Below are 16,300 nucleotides of genomic sequence, written 5' to 3' on the forward strand. Positions count from 1 at the left end.
AATTGTGAATTTTCCGCATTACTAGGATAGCAAGGGCCTACTAGTATTCAACAACAACTAGATGATTATTTAAGGATACACTAAGGTTTGTAGAGAAAACAAGAGGGCGCACAAGCACGACCAACACATAGTGAAGTCAAACAAGCAATGAAAATGAAGAAGAGAGCAAAGAATGAATGTTGTAATAAATGAATGAAAGGACAACTGGAGTGGAGCGAACAATATCCAGCCAGGGAGCAGGAATGTTAAGAAGAACCAGATCAGTTGAGACCATAGAGGAGATCTACCATAACACTAAACCACAAACACAGGCCACCTGACCGTGGATACCCAATACTGAATCAAAAATGAAGGCATTCCGAGTACACCAAATATGCCACAGGGCTGTCCATCTAAGGAAATGGAAAAGGCAAGAAAAATCTAAGTGCAAAGAGGACGAAGAAGGCATCTTTCCCATAATCCACGAATGAACTGATACCTAGTGCTGAGTTGCCGCTGACCACTCACGGGAAACAAAACTCCAAATTTTTATAGCAACACGGCAAGAGACAAAGAGATGAAGCATTGTTTCATCACATGTAGTGCAAAGTACACAACGACTAGCAGAGATCTTGTTGCATGCAGCACATCGCCAGTTGGAAGACCCCCAATAAGCAACCTCCACATGAACACTTTACCCTGATACGGAACCTTAGACTTCCAAAGCTGGATGAATCTTTCCTGCCACTTCCTTTGGCTCCACTCCAGCTGTCCTTTTTGAGTGACATTTTTGTGTTAGAGTTGTGGTAGACTTTCAGTTGTATCTGTGCTTTTTTCTTTGCTGACCTGATGGTCTGATGTAAATATTTTCTACTTAATTCAATTATCTTCACAAAAAAAAAAAAAAAGAATGAATGGGAAGCAGCAATAGAACTGAGCGCACTCAAAGAGCAGAGGCTGTTCAACTGGCACTCTGTCTTGTAGAAGCAGTGTTGGAGTGTCATCCTCTGGGAACATATCCTGAGTGCAGCAAACAACCAATGTCAATGACAAAGAATGTCAAGGAGCTGAGGTCTCAGAATAGCAAAATGCAGCAGCCTACAATTGATATATGCACTCAGCAGTAGAGACTCCACAATGAGAAAAACACAGCTATTGTAGGGTAGATGATGTGTTGGTTCAGGCCAAGCAGGAGCAAGGAGTGAAAATGCAGGCAGGAGGACATGCCAATCAGCAAAACACAGGCTGGAAGGTGCTGAAGACAGTCTGAAACAGGGCTGCAGTCTCCAGGGTGAAGGCGGCAGTTGTCTGAAGAGGGTAGCAGCTACTAGGGCAAGGGAGCAGCACTAGGTGACTGGAGAGAAGCCTGCAGCAATGGGGGAAAGCTCCAGAAGGATGGGCAGCAATGCCAGGACAGTGTGGAGAGCAGCCTATATAAGGGGGGGATGATGAAGGTAAATGAGGAAGTTGGCATTGATGAGGGTAAAGACAAAGGATGAAGATAAAAGGGATGATGAGCAGATGAAATGATAGTGCGATTGAGTCTCACTTTTTTAGAACAATTTGAGCTAGTCGATATACTAAAGAGCTTTGAGTGTCTTCTAAAAAGAATAATTGCTTTTTGGGGCTGTTTTATAAGCAAGAGAAATTCCAGAAAAATATGATAATTTAAGTGGACGTTTTTAGGTAGCTTAACACCCCCTCTTAGGCCCAAAAAGGGCTGATCAAAGAGGGTGAAAGAAGGCTCTAACCTCAATCCAAAATGTCCCACCCCAAAGAGACCCACGCAAGGTATTGTTCTAGATTGCCCAAGGACCTACTAGGATAGCAAAGGTTATGGATATTTTCTTTTGAGTTGTTCAAGAGGACATCCCAATGAAACCAAGACATTGGACCAAGGGTGTCACGATGGATTTCTTGGGGGTGTGTAATGATCACAAAGGCAATGAACACTTCTATGGGATTGAAGTTTTTGTTTTTTGTTTTTTTTTGGTTTTGTTTTGTTTTTTGTTTTCTTTTCTTTTTTTTTAAATCTAGCTCAATAATTCATACAAAAGTGAAACCCCAAGTACAAAACCATAATCAAGGGTGCTAATGGGTGATTCTCGGGGCAAACAATAGGAAATGGGAGGAATGGAAATGGCAACAACTCAAAGAGGAGAGTTTTTGAGTGGAAAGTCTAGGGAATGGCCATTTCCTGTGACTATGATCCATGTGTATAAGATCTCTTGCCTCTCCAGCTATCCTGCAAGATCCAAGGTAGGGTTTTTAAGGAGGGACTGCAATAATACATCTGTCTATTTACTTGGGTGAATCTCCTTGTGAAGTGATGGGAAATGATAGCCGAGTCCTCAGAAAATCTTGTGGTGGACATCACCTAGAGCAGCAAAAGTATGGCTCTAGAGTTTATTGTCTCCTCACATACTACTACTCTTCTTTTGGCTAGAAAAAGTTCAGTTGTAGCTGAGTGTTTTCAAAAAGTTAGAAGTGTCTATTGTATGAGAAATGGATATTCACTTTTAAAGCAATCAATTCTTAGAATCGTTTGTTTGCGTGTGAAGATCTGGGACGATTTAAGTGTGGCACATCCAGCAGGTACCTGTCCGTCATTTGGTTTTCATGGTTCATGGGATAGGACAAAGACTTGAGAATGCAAATTTTGTGGATGATGTGGGTGCTGTCAGGCAGCTATCCATGAGCCTTGCAGATCAACATCTTACTTCCTATCAACGCAACAGTCAAAGGGTCTTATTTATCCCTTGTCAGGTAAGGCATAGTTTTAGCTTGTATTGTTGTATTTTCAGACAACTCAGTTCTCAGGAATCTCAGTTTGAGAGCAGCATCTTTGTTAATTATTGTGATTGGTTTTCTGATACCTAAGCAGTTCTTGTTTAGTTCATCTCTCTTTTCCTGCAGGAAGTAATGGTGTGTGCAATGGTTCATAGTAGATGTGTTGTTCTTTAGGCGCTTTTGCTTGCATTAAGGAAATTAGAAGAGTTGAAGGACCCACTTACACATGCACGGTGCATCAACAGAGGTCTTACGAAACTGAGACATTTAAGTTGTAAACATTTCCTGGCTGCTCAAGAAAGAGTGTTTAAATACACAGAGTGTCTGAGCACATTGAAATTTTAGGAATGTAAATGTGTACTAAGCCTTCATTGAAGTTTGCAATGCTCCCGCATTTGTTGTGATACCAAGCAGGTTGGTGCAACTTTTGCACCCTCTTCCAGTAGAGTTGTGAAACTCATGTAAAGAGTATACTTTCTCCGATCAAACAGTAAGCCGGTTTAACAGTAGAATAATACCAAATCATATGATGGATTTTTCAGCCAACCTGAAATATTGTCTGAACATGTTATGCCCACTATTTTAGCAAGTTTTTATGCTTAGCCTAATTGCTGCTGTACATCCATGTAATGTGCGACCTCAATAATCGTTTCTCAAAGCATTGTCTTTTGTAAAATACTGAAGCTTACAGATTTTCAGAGTGCTATAAAATTTGCAAAAGCAATGATAGTATACATTTAAGAGATGCATTAATGAATCTTATACTTATGCGGGAAAGCAGAGCTGGCTTATCATGTTTGTGTTTTGTAGTGGCGAAGGGGGTTAAAGTTGAGCGGAGAAGAAGCTGTGGAGAGTTGTACACTGGATGGAGTAAGAGCACTGCGCAGGATGCTCAGTGCTACTGTGCATGATGTGCTTTACTACATGAGTCCTGTCTATTGTCAAGACATCATTGATACGGTCAGGACTTGATCCACAGAAAAATATTCTCTCTGCATGGTTTACAGTGGTGATTTCAGTTTGTATAGTGTTCTTCGTAAGGTCAGCTTATTGGCCGGTATCTCGTAATTCAATGAGCCATTTATGCGACCCATTTTGTCATGCTTTGTACCATAGGTTACCTGGCAACTCAATAAGCTCTATTGCAAATTTATCAAGCGCAATCCTGGATATGATGGCAAGGTAAATTGTGGTATTGGATATCAATTGGTTCTTTCCAGATGCTTTGATGTTCCCTTTCTATGAAGTGATGATGTATTAAGTAACAGAGAAAAGTAGGGGAAGACAACTCTTGGTGGATTGTGGGAAAATAATCATCAAAAGTTTGTGACTGTTAATAAAGTTTTATTTTCCTAGGATCTTGTTTTGGGCAACATCCATTGACTGCAAAGAATAATGGAGTACTTAACGAACTAACAGCATTCCCATTCACCTCATTTTCGGAGGGATATCAGACTTTGATGTATAGGAAGGATCCAATTTTCCTAGCAAAAATGCCTAGGAAATGTGAGATACAAAAAGCCATTTTAGATCAAAAGACATTTAGATATGCTTTTGATGTTTATGCATAGATTATTTGTAATCATCTCATGCATCAGTAAAAACCATATACCTTTAAATTTTGTTATATTTCCAAAACAGAAATATCCAATCTGAACTGGTTACTGGATGAGTGAGAGAAGGATCTCATTTTGCTAGGGATCTGAGCATGAGCGACTGTCCAAACCAAATTAAGAGCAAACCAGTCTAGCACCTCAATACCTTTCTTAATGTACATCACAATATCCTCAGCATGCTTTTAAGTCAATCTGCTTCGTCCATGGCAACAGTCTTACACCTTGGAGTGCTGATAAGAAGTGAGAATCAGCTGCTTTGAAATCTCTTTCCTATCTAAATCAAATGCAGGTGACAAAAATGCCTGCTTCATCGAAGGCTGTGAGCTAGTTGCAGGGTCACTATTTTTCGGCTGTTGGTGTAATATTTTACCTTGGTGTAACTTTTTTGCCAAAGCTTGCAAGCTTGATGAGCACATTTTTTGAAGGTTTTGATATGCAACTGAGCTATCATCCAAAGAGATATTGTCTACTAGAATCAAGTACCATACTTTTTTTTCAACTAAGACAAAATTCAATGTTAATGAAGACCTCTAAAATTGAACCCGAGGTAAAAACTTGCATTTAGAGCCATGTATAGAACTTCAAATAACATCCAAACATTGAAGGAAGTCAATATGAGTCTCATGGTCTAAAATGCCAAACTGTGTGCGCCTCAAGGTGGTTGGTGTCTAATCCCAAGTTTGAAGAAAAGCATCTTTCTTTCTTTTTTCCAAGAAAAGAAATTTCTGTTAATAACACCTCGGAAAATAACCTGAGGTAAAATACAAAGTACAAGGAACTATGTGAAGAGTAACTAAGTACATCACAAATACAATGGTTGTGTGAACAACCAATCCAGTGGGCTGTAATGCCAAACCATAGAAGAAGGGACAGCGTGGAAGAAAGTGCCTGAATCCCATATCTGCATAAAAGCCTCTCTTCTCTTCTTCATCCTCTCAAAGCTGCCCTGCATCCTCTCCCACCTCCCTCGGGAGTGAATTATCTTTGTTCAAATCCTTCAGAGTCTCCATTGTGGATGTGGCTACATCTCACTGTCCAAATATACCAGGCTATGATACTGGCAATCAATTCCCATCTGTCCCTGAGTCCACTGTGCGTGTGAATAATCTGGAGTGAGAATCCTGCTCAAATGCTGTTAAATAATGAGAAAAGAGTAGCTCCCTTGAAAATCCTCATAGCCACATGCTGGACCTTTATCTGTGACCCATGTTGCAATCCCCCCAGGTAGCCATCATGGTCTCTGCCATGAAATACCATCCTAAGGGCTCTCCTCCAAACCTCTTGGGCTCTAGGGAAGTCCCAAAAGCAGGGTCTCCATGTCTCCACTAGCTCATCACATCTCGCACATGCTACTAGCTCCCTACCATATCCAAACCACGTGCCAACTCCTAGGCCCCTGTGAGCCACAAGCCATAGGAAGAGAGAGATATTCCTAGGCCTGAAGCTATCATGTAGCCTCCTCCAAAAGTCGCACAAGAACTCTAGGGGGAGGCTGCTAGTTGTGCTTTGATCCTGCTCATCTATATTCTCCTTCCCAACCCTGGTAGTGTAGCCAAAGAAGGCCACTTCACAAGGTCTATCAATGAATAGATCCTCCACACCCACTCTCCTGGATCCCACTATAATCTCGATAGAGGTCTCCTCTTATAAGCCCAATATCTCCATCCATCAACCAAACAGGTGATTGGGTCCGGGTCAATGTGCCCCTTCCTCTTGAAGTCAAAAGCATCCATTCTCTAGGACTCTCATCCCCATCTAGATAGACTGTTGTGTCATCCACAAACTCCACATCCAGAAGCTCCTCAAACTCAAGGATGGGTAACATGATGCCTTTAATACCTATAGATCTCTCTCTCAAGAAGGAGCTCATAGCCTCTACTACAAAGAAGAAGAAGGAAGCTGGTGGACAGCCGTGTCAAACTGATCTCTAAATGCTGAATCTGTCTCCTCGTGCCCCACCAGTCAAAAGCTGATATTCCCCTAATCCACTGCTCTAGAATCCCATCCTCAGCATCATGCCCTCTAGTAACTCCGAGTTAACACGGTCATGTGCCTTCTCGAAGTCGAGAAGTAGCACAATAAGGTCCTAGTTCCTAGATCTAACCAAAGTTGTGGACTCCCAAAAAGGGAAGATGTTGTCTAAGATACTACGTTCTTGGACAAAACGTGTCTATGTGGGGTGAATGATATCTGGCATCGATGGGGCTAATCTAAGATAGATCGCCTTTGCAAGGATCTTATAGGCAGTTCCAAGCCAAGTGATTGGTCTCCAGTGTGTGATCTCCAATCTGTCTCCAGTTCCTTTGGGAATGAGGTGAATCAATCCCTCTGAAAGTCTCTCTGGCATCATTCTATCTATAATCACCTTTTCTGTGCTCTGCCATACTGTCTCCATATTCCTCTCATATCCAAGGGGGCCTAGTAGTGGACCCAAGCAAAGCTGTATAGTACTATGTAGCCACCTATCTCACCTCCAAAGGGCCTTGTGTAATAGATCCATCTGCTCTCCTAAGTCTCCTAACACCCTATCTAGAGAATTTTGGCATTGTGGTGCAAGAAAAAATCCCTATTAACCTTCTCACCTATTTGAGTCCAGAAGGAAGCTCTAGCATGAAACCTATACTCTAATCTAGCTTGCTTCATGGCATCAATCTCTCCTCTAGCAATGCACATCCTCTCAGTTGTCCACCCTGCACCCTGGCCATCTCTCCTTTCATCTCCATAGGGCAGCCAATGATACTCTAGCAAATCTCTCCTTCTCTAGAAGGCCCTCTCTTCTCCTCTTGGCCTCCTCCCTGAAAAAGGAGTCAATCTCTTGTAAGTTCTCATCCAAGTCAGTAGTTGCTCGTCCAACTGAGAAGGTCTGAATCTCCACGTGCATGACTATCTCTCTGAGATCATCCTCATAGAACAAGTGCTCTAGAATCCTAACACTGGAGTGAGCTCCTCGAACTCTCTCAAAGAGAATCAGCTGGATCGGTGAGTGGTCTGAGAGACTCGTGCCAAGTATGATGCTTGTTAGGCTTCCCCTATTGCAAGCCCAATCATCTACATAAAATCGGTCAATCCTAGAGTAAGTCCTAGCTCCTATTGCCATGTCTCTCCTAGAGAACTAGAGTGAGCCTATGGACCTACCAAACTCTACTATGAACCATGGGTGCCGGCCTCTGATCTGAAATAGTAACTCCTTCGAGGCAGCATACTCTTCTGCTCTTAATAGCTTCCATGTATCTACCTCTCTTGTCCTCAAGAGCCTCCACCATATTAAAGTCACCACCTACTATACAAATTCCAATGATCCACCTATGGTAGGTGACAGATGATTCAGAAGAAGACTATGAAGCCAGAAGAAAACGGTCCGGATGGGTGAGCACGAGTGATTCCTTTCACCTCCCAGCCTTGCCTAGTATGTCGCTAGCCAGACCATCGTGATCCGATTGCCAGCCGTCAAACCTTGGTGAGTCCTACTATTCTTGGACTCTCTTTATTTCTAGGCTCCCCTTAAACCCATTCGGGCGCCCAAGAGCCTGGATGGTCATCCTCGTGCGTGTTCCTCTTGATTTACCTTAATGTCACATTAAATGTCACTTTAATGTCACATTCAATGTTTATGACCTTAATGTCACATTAAATATCACATTAATGTCACATTTCCTTCCCCTTAAGAATCGGTTTCGTCCTCGAAAACGATACTTGGAAGGTCTAACTGTAAATCGGGAAACCTTTTCTTTAAAGTACTTACTCATTCCCATGTTGAGCTTTCTTCTGAACAATCTTTCCACTTAACCAAACATTCTTGATAAATAGTATTCCTCATTCGTCTATTACGAACATTTAATAGCTCCTCAATGTCATCATTTAAGATTAGATTATCCAAATCACCCAGCTTCTTTCTTAATTTACTTACATGAAAAACTGGATGTATTTTACTACCAGCAGGTAGTTGGAGCTTATAAGCCAATTCTCCCACCTTTTTAAGTATTATGAAAGGACCACAATACCTTGGTGAAAGCTTTGGACATTGTCCCTTTTTCATAGTTTTAGTTTGTTCAAGCACCTTAAGATAGACCAATTCTCCTTCTTCAAAGGAGATGTCTCTTCGGTGAGGATCTGTATATGCTCTAGCTCGATTTTGAGCCTTTTTAATATTTTCTTGAGCAAATTTTAACATACTATTCATATCCTCCAAAAAGTCTCTAGCTGCCTGAACATTTTCCTTATGCAGTCCTACTGCAAAAGGAGCTCTGGGTTGAAACCCATACATTAACATAAATGGACTATATCCAGTGGAAGAGTGCTTGGCACTATTATATGCAAACTCTGGTATCGGTAGATACTCTTCCCAATTAGTTTGCCTTTTACTTACATATGCCCTAAGCATATCTTCAAAAATTTGGTTAACCCTTTTAGTTTGCCCATCTGTTTGCGGATGATCCGCCGTACTCATGCTAAGTTTAGTATCCAATTTCCTAAATACCGCACGCCAAAATTGGCTGTCAAATTTTCTATCCCGATCAGAAACTATATTTGCCAGAAGGCCATACAATTGATATATGTTCTCTACGAACAATCTAGCCAATTCTGGTGTTTTAACATCAGTTGAAGTTGGAATAAACCTAGCCATTTTGGTTAACCTATCCACAATCACCCACACAGAGTCATGCCCCCTCTGTGTTCTAGGTAAAGCAACAATAAAGTCCATGGAGATACTCTCCCATTTTCCCGAAGGAATTTCTAGTGGATGGAGAAGTCCTCCCATTTTCAATCTTTCAGCTTTATTAACCTGGCATTTATTACATTTGACCACATAGTCAAGGACGTCCTTACTCATTCCAGGTCAATAGAACTGCCTTTTAATAAGACTATAAGTCTTATTAACTCCTGGATGTCCCACGCTAGGGGTATCATGACACTCAAAGAGTATCTGGCGCCTTATTTCTGTATCTTTCGGGACACATACCCTACCCTTGTAGAGTAAATAACCATTATCAATGGTAAAATTCTTCCACTTGAATCGAGTTTGAGTAACCCCTGATGCTCCATTTCCTTGTTGAACATCCTCAGATATTCCTTGCTCAGTAGAAGCACTTTCATTGGGATCCCCATTTTTTATTGCTTCCCATATGTTGGAATATGCCGGATCAACCTGGCATTTCCCTTTTAAAGATTCAAGCAAGTTGGAAGTGAACTGAGTAAAACTCAATTCATTAATGATGGGCATTCTGCTGAGTGCATCAACTACTATATTATACTTTCCTTTTCTATATCTTATCTCATAGTCGAACTCTTGGAGGAGTTCGGCCCATCTGGCTTTACGCCCGTGTAAATCCGGTTGATCATTAAGCCACTTAATGCTTTCATGATCCGATAAAATCAAAAGTTTGGCACCATACAAATAGTGCCTCCATTTCTTCATTGCATGTACTATTGCATATAGCTCCCTTTCATAAACAGAATAATTCTGTTTTGCACAGTCTAATTTCTTGCTTTCAAAAGCAACTGGTCGACCTTCTTGTAATAAGACCACGCCTATCGCCTTATCACTGGCATCAGCTTCAACCACAAATGGTTTATTGGGATCCACTATTAATAGTACTGGAGCTGTAGCAATAGCTACCTTAAGTTTTTGAAAACTTTCATTTTGGTCTGTTCCCCAATTAAAACTTTTTCCTTTCCCTTTAAGTTGGTCTGTCATTGGAACAGCTTTTTTGGCATAATCTCGAATGAATCTACAATAAAATCCAGATAAACCTAGGAAGATCTGCAGCTCTTCCAGGTTCCTTGGAGATGGCCATTCAATAATTGCCCTTACTTTTTCTGGATCCATGTTGATTCCCTCTTTCAAGATAATATGCCCCAAATATTTGACCTCTTGTGCAAAGAATTCACATTTAGTTTTCTTTGCATAAACGGAATGCGTTCTTAACAGTTGGAATACTAATTGTAAGTGTTCCAAATGTTCTTCTCTTGATTTACTAAAGATCAAGATATCATCCAAGAAGACTACTACAAAATGTCCTAGATAGGGCCGTAAAACACTATTCATCAGCTTCATAAAGGTAGCTGGTGCATTAGTGAGGCTAAAAGGCATCACCAAAAAATCATAATGCCCGTATCTAGTACGAAATGCTATCTTGGAAACATCTTGTGCCTTAATTCTTACTTGGTGATAACCTGATCTTAAATCTATCTTTGTGAAGAATTTTGCCCCTTGCAATCGATCAAAAATATCTTCGATTCTGGGCATAGAAAATTTATTCTTCACCGTTATTTTATTAAGTGCTCTATAGTCAACACAAAGTCGCATAGAACCATCTTTTTTCTTTACCAATAAAATTGGTAAAGCCCAAGGTGAATTACTGGGTTGTATAAACCCTTTATCAAGGTAATCCTTAATTTGTCTTTCAACTTCTTGATGCTGTGTTTCACTTAACCTATACGGTGGTTTAGAAATAGGTTGTGTATCCTTATTTATGTCAATTGGGTGATTTATATCACCCCTATCTAGTGGAAGACCACTTGGTAAATCAGAAGGAAACACATCTTTAAAATCATCTAACAAACTACTTAATTCATTATTAACATTCAACTCACAAACATAAGAAAATTGTTGCTTTATATTACAGAAAGTAAAAGTGTTCTGTACAGGAAGAGACCATAACATATATACCTCACAACCTTCCTTCTTTATCAGCTTCTGAACTTCAATAGAACACAGCAAAGGATTATCAGATACTTCATGTTCACCTTGAATGACAAAAGTCTTACCATCCCTTTCAAATTCCAATGTATTATGATGGTAACTACGTTTTAAGGATGGTTTCAATCCCCATAGCCACTCCCTCCCTAGAGCAATATCAACTCTTTCCATATTCATAATTTGGAAATCAAGTTTATCTTTATATCCTTGAATCTCAATTTCCAAATTGGATACCATTGTATCCCATATTTTATTATCTTGGCCTTGCATCATACGAACAACATATTGATGCTCACTCTTTTGTTGGGGAAGTTTAAATTTTTTGACAAGTGCATAATTTATAAAATTATGTGTGGCAGAGTCATCAATCATGACTCTAACCCTCTTTCCAGCTATCAATCCATGTACTCTAAGTAAATCATGTGGCCCAAAAGTAGGCTGCCACATAGAAGTTGACATACAACACTTATGTTGTACATCCATGTGCAAGACCTCTAAAGATTTATACTTTTCATGCCCCTTTAATTCTAAGGTCTGCACTACATGGATTTGTTTTTCTTTTCCCTTGCCCTTGTCCTTATCTTTTCCTTTGTCTTCCCCCTTTTTCTTTTGAGGGCAATTCCAAGCAGCATGGTTAGGGGATAGGCAATTGAAACACAACTTTTCTTTTTTGGCCTTATCAAAGTCATTAGGACTTAACTTTGGCCTCACATATGGTTTCTTTTCAAAAGGTTGTTTTTTACCCTTAAAAAATGGCATTTTCCTTTTAAATTTGCCCACAAATTTTGAGGTTTCCAATTCCTTAGACTTGGGCTCCATATCAGTGAAACTAGTGAGTGTACCTAGACGCATACTATCTTCATGAATTAATACAAATTTAATTGTCTCTTCCAGCGTCTTAGGTGAACTCCTTTTTACTTCCTTTTTACAGGCTTTGTCTAGTCCCCTAATGAATCCTCTTGTTTTTTTAAATTCATCTATTCCTTCCAATTTGAGGATTATCTCATGATATTCCTCCAGATATGTCAACAGGGGTCTTCCCTTTTGTCTGACATAATCCCAATCTTCCCAATTTCTTTCCATTTCATTTTTAGGAAGGAATTCTTTCAAAAAGACGGATTCAAATTGAACCCAAGTTTCAAGTATTTTATTTGCCTCCTTTAAAGTTCGCCACCACTTATAGGGTGGTCCCCAGAACTAGAACCTTCCATTACTCTCTCTTTCCCTGTTTCTGCCATTAATACACTGGAATTGGAAAGCAAAGATAAGAAATTTGCATACAAAGTAAAGTACTTCCCTTGTTTTAATGGCAGGGCAGCTGCTGCTGGATTTATTAGTAAGCCCGAAGAGTGAGGAACAATCCTTATCTTCCCTGACTAGACCAGTCACGCTGAAAATGAAATTCTTCAGCAGAAAACGGGACCATCACTTGGACCACAAATATGTCTTTTATATGTGTGACAAATCTGGCTGATTTCAGCCCGTCGGTGGCGATTCAAATCCTGGTGCTTATCATCACGACTACAGCAGTCGTCTTTATGTTTCGCCTCACAGCTTCTTCATATTTTGCCTCACAGCTGACGCCTTTGGACATTGCACCTTTCGTTGACCAGAAACGAATCCCTTTTCGCCTCACGCTGGGTCGTTCTACCTCACGCCTGCGCCGGGTCGTTTTTTTTTTTTTCCTCACGCTGACCAGAGACGAATCCCTTTTCGCCTCACGCTGGGTCGTTCTGCTTCACGCCAGTCGTTTCGCAAAATGTCACTTACGTGACGTGGCACACCACACGTAACTACTTCGAAAGGGTCTTCGACGATTAATGAATGGCGGGCGACCCTCACGCGACTGGCATCCTGGCGGGCGACTGAAATCGTCAATTGAAACGAACTGCGACCCGTCAACTGAAACGAACCACGAGACCCGTCGATGAAGAACTCCACAAATCCACACGACTAAATCTGTTGGCTCTGATACCAATGACAGATGATTCAAAAGAAGACTATGAAGCCAGAAGAAAACAGTCGGGATGGGTGAGCACGAGTGATTCCTTTCACCTCCCAGCCTTGCCTAGTATGTTGCTGGCCAGACCATCGTGATCCGATTGCCAGCCGTCAAACCTTGGTGAGTCCTACTATTCTTGGACTCTCTTTATTTCTAGGCTCCCCTTAACCCCGTTCGGGCGCCCAAGAGCCCGGACAGTCATCCTCGTGCGTGTTCCCCTTGATTTACCTTAATGTCACATTAAATGTCACTTTAATGTCACATTCAATGTTTGTGACCTTAATGTCACATTAAATATCACTTTAATGTCACATTAATGTCACAGTAGGGATGAGTAAGGATAGTCCAAAGTTGTCTCCTATCTCACTGGCAGTCCGGGACATAAATGACCAACATCCCAATAAATGACTCCTCCACTCTCAATGAGACCCACATAGCTCTCCTTGGAATCACAATACCCCAACCTTGTACCAACTGGGTCCACTGCTCCCCAACACATATGCATACTCCAGCTTGTATCTCTGTATCTCCCATGGCTGCTGCCCAATAAGTGTGGCTCTGGCTTGGCAACAGCTTCCTAAAACATGGGGACACCCTCTCTACCGATATATGGTGCTCTTGCAACATGAAGAAATCAGCTACTCCTACTAATGCCCTATGTAAGTCTTGTCTCATGAGGCTCTGGCCTTGCCTAAAGTGTCATCCTCCAAAGCCGCGTACATTCCATGAGAGTATCCTCATGGAGTGCTTCTCAACCTCTCACACTGGCATGGCTCTACCACCCATGCCTCTCTGTTGTCTCCTAGCATACACCCTCTCATTTTTCCCCTTTGGTAGCTCTGCTAGAGGGTGTAGTGGGGGGAAGTCCTCGGAGTATGTGTCCAAGTCCTCTACCTCCTACTCACTCTCATGTCTCTCCTCACCCTCTCCACCCTACCGGGTGTTGGGTACTTGTGATGGGATCAACTTTGGGATCTCCACCTGGTGAGATGGTGCATTTGCAGCCTACTCCATCTCTTGGATCACTGTTGGTGACACTGCCTCTATGAGTTGTGTCTCATCTATCTACTATGCTGCTGTAATTTGTGGTGCAGTCGTAATCTGCAGTGTTGCCATAGTCAAATGCTATGGAGTCTCTATCTCCTCGATAACTAGGGGGCTGGCTGTGGAAGCGGTAGGAGGTTGAGGTGGCAGCCAATGGGCTGGTAGTCGAAGGTCCTTCACCACTCTCCATTGTCCCTTTGCCTATCTCATTTCTAGTTTTCTCTGCTCCCACCCCTATCCCTTGTATGCGCACTCTCACTATCGCTTGTGATGGCTCCTCCTCTATCTAGCATTGTGCAATCTCCAATGCTCTGCATCACTCCTCCTCCATGTCCTAGGTCTACCATCTCCCTCATCTCTAAAGGAGGTCTAGTGCTGGTGAGTCCTGGGGCATTCCACTACAAGATGTTTGATCATCCTACATGCAAAGCACTAGCCCAGGAGTCCTATGTAGTGACAGGTTGGGTGACAAAACCCCCGTGGACAAAGGGAATCTTGATGGTCCAAGGGAGGGAATGTAACGAATGTATGGGAACTCTAACTCAACTCGAAGGGTATCTGTGTGGGCCTTTCAAGACTGCATCAGCAAAGGTCCTCTATCTCTCTACTATAACATGGCCGAATGCATTGCCAATCTCGGAAAGATAAGGCACGAAGTACTCAATCATCAAGGCTAGGAAAAGAGATGGTGATGGCAATGCCATCTTCAAGCAATGAATAATCTCGACCCTCGATCCATCTATCGAAGTATACCACTGAAGATCTGATGTCAAGCAAGCTAGTAGCAAGCACTCCCTTCATCTGCTCAAGTGAGCTAAACTGGAGCCTGAAACACCCCTATTAGAAGATGGGCATAGAAACCCACTGTAAGCAAAGGAGTATAAGGGCAGATGAGTGTGAATAGCCCTAGGGGCAGGGGAAACCCTAACCCTAGCTGGCAAAGGGCTATATAAACAGCGTATGGGTCACTATCAAAGAGTGAGAGAGTGTACCCAAGTTGTACTCTAAGCAACTTAGTAAGCAAGATTTCATTCTTGTACTTTGAGCTCTCTTCTCCCTCTTGTGCACATATTCTACTGCTGCAAACTCTGATTCTCAACATGGTATCAGAGCCATCTCTGATCTCCTCAGCTTCCCTCAGCATCAGTTATCACTAAGTGCACATGAGCTGTCATTTTCTTCATCCTATCCTTCTTTCCTCCATAGTTGCCTGCAACCTACCTCCATTGGAGGACTTGGGGAGGACAAAGGAGGCCATATCAGCTCCTATTTTCTTCTAGGAACTTCTTCCCTACCTCAGGGCGAATCAGCCTGGAGTGATAAACCCCGGGATTGGTCGATGTCGTGAGCAGCTTTGCGTGGATTGCAGAAACGGCGCAGTTCTGGGCAGGCGACTACCTCGTGCTGAAACGCAGGCAGCAGGCGGCGCAATCTCAGCCACCACCATAGGGCTTTGATAGCCCCCCAAGTGGGCTATCCTCAGCTAAGAGAGCTCTGAGAAATTCATCCTCTGCTGGCTGCTACAAGCCAAACCCTAACTGTGTTTTTTTGGGCAGCCATAGCCAACAAGCTCCAAGCTTGACATTTTGTCATTTTTACACTCAGAGCTTCATTAACAGTGATTCTAATCACTGAAGCAGAGTCTCTAAACCCTATTCCAGAGTCTAAAGCTCTTGGGCATGCTCAACGGACATCCCCAAGCATCGGAAAGCCGACTTCCAACGGGGTTCCATTCAAGCACTTCACTAAGCTTGACAATAGTGTTCTTTTAACACTAATCATAAGTCATCAGGTTAATTGCTTGCTGGGCATTCATTAAAACCCAATGAGTTTTTTATTCCTCTTCATATATTGTTGTAAGGTTATGTGTAAAATTAACACATAGACCATCATGCACAAGAAGTGTAGTGCATACTGTTAGTGAATTTGTCTCGAGTACATTGGTCAGTGAAATCAATAGCATGAGTGTCATCGTACTCTCCTCGGAATCATCAGCAACAAGCATTGAGATCATAGACAAACCGTGTCCAACACAAGCTTCATCCACTAAGCCGTACCACAAGGAGGAGCTTGAAGTCCAGTCTAGGTTTACTTCATTAAAACCTAAAAAGACTATTAAACCACGGAAGAAGCTTGCTCATAAGAAAGGACCACCAAAGTCATACTTTG

General features: G+C 41.9%; 1 protein-coding gene across 2 annotated transcripts in view; it reads left to right on the plus strand.

The window, feature by feature from the left end:
- The window catches only part of SGR2 (shoot gravitropism 2 (SGR2)), a 279,626-nt gene that overhangs the window by 174,059 nt on the left and 89,267 nt on the right, over positions 1 to 16,300 (plus strand). For both annotated transcript variants that reach the window (XR_015691565.1, XM_087682632.1), the window contains exons 8-10: positions 2,575 to 2,745; positions 3,580 to 3,729; positions 3,886 to 3,951. Coding sequence is in view for 1 of the 2 variants with exons in the window: in XM_087682632.1 (XP_087538758.1) it covers positions 2,575 to 2,745; positions 3,580 to 3,729; positions 3,886 to 3,951 (387 nt within the window). In the remaining variant the exon portion in view is untranslated. The remainder of the gene's footprint in view (positions 1 to 2,574; positions 2,746 to 3,579; positions 3,730 to 3,885; positions 3,952 to 16,300) is intronic.

The sequence above is a fragment of the Lygodium microphyllum genome, chromosome 8, assembly GCF_053477565.2.
Source record: "Lygodium microphyllum isolate KBCC chromosome 8, Lygodium_microphyllum_v1.1.10, whole genome shotgun sequence".
In the NCBI taxonomy this organism is placed as follows: Eukaryota; Viridiplantae; Streptophyta; class Polypodiopsida; order Schizaeales; family Lygodiaceae; genus Lygodium; species Lygodium microphyllum.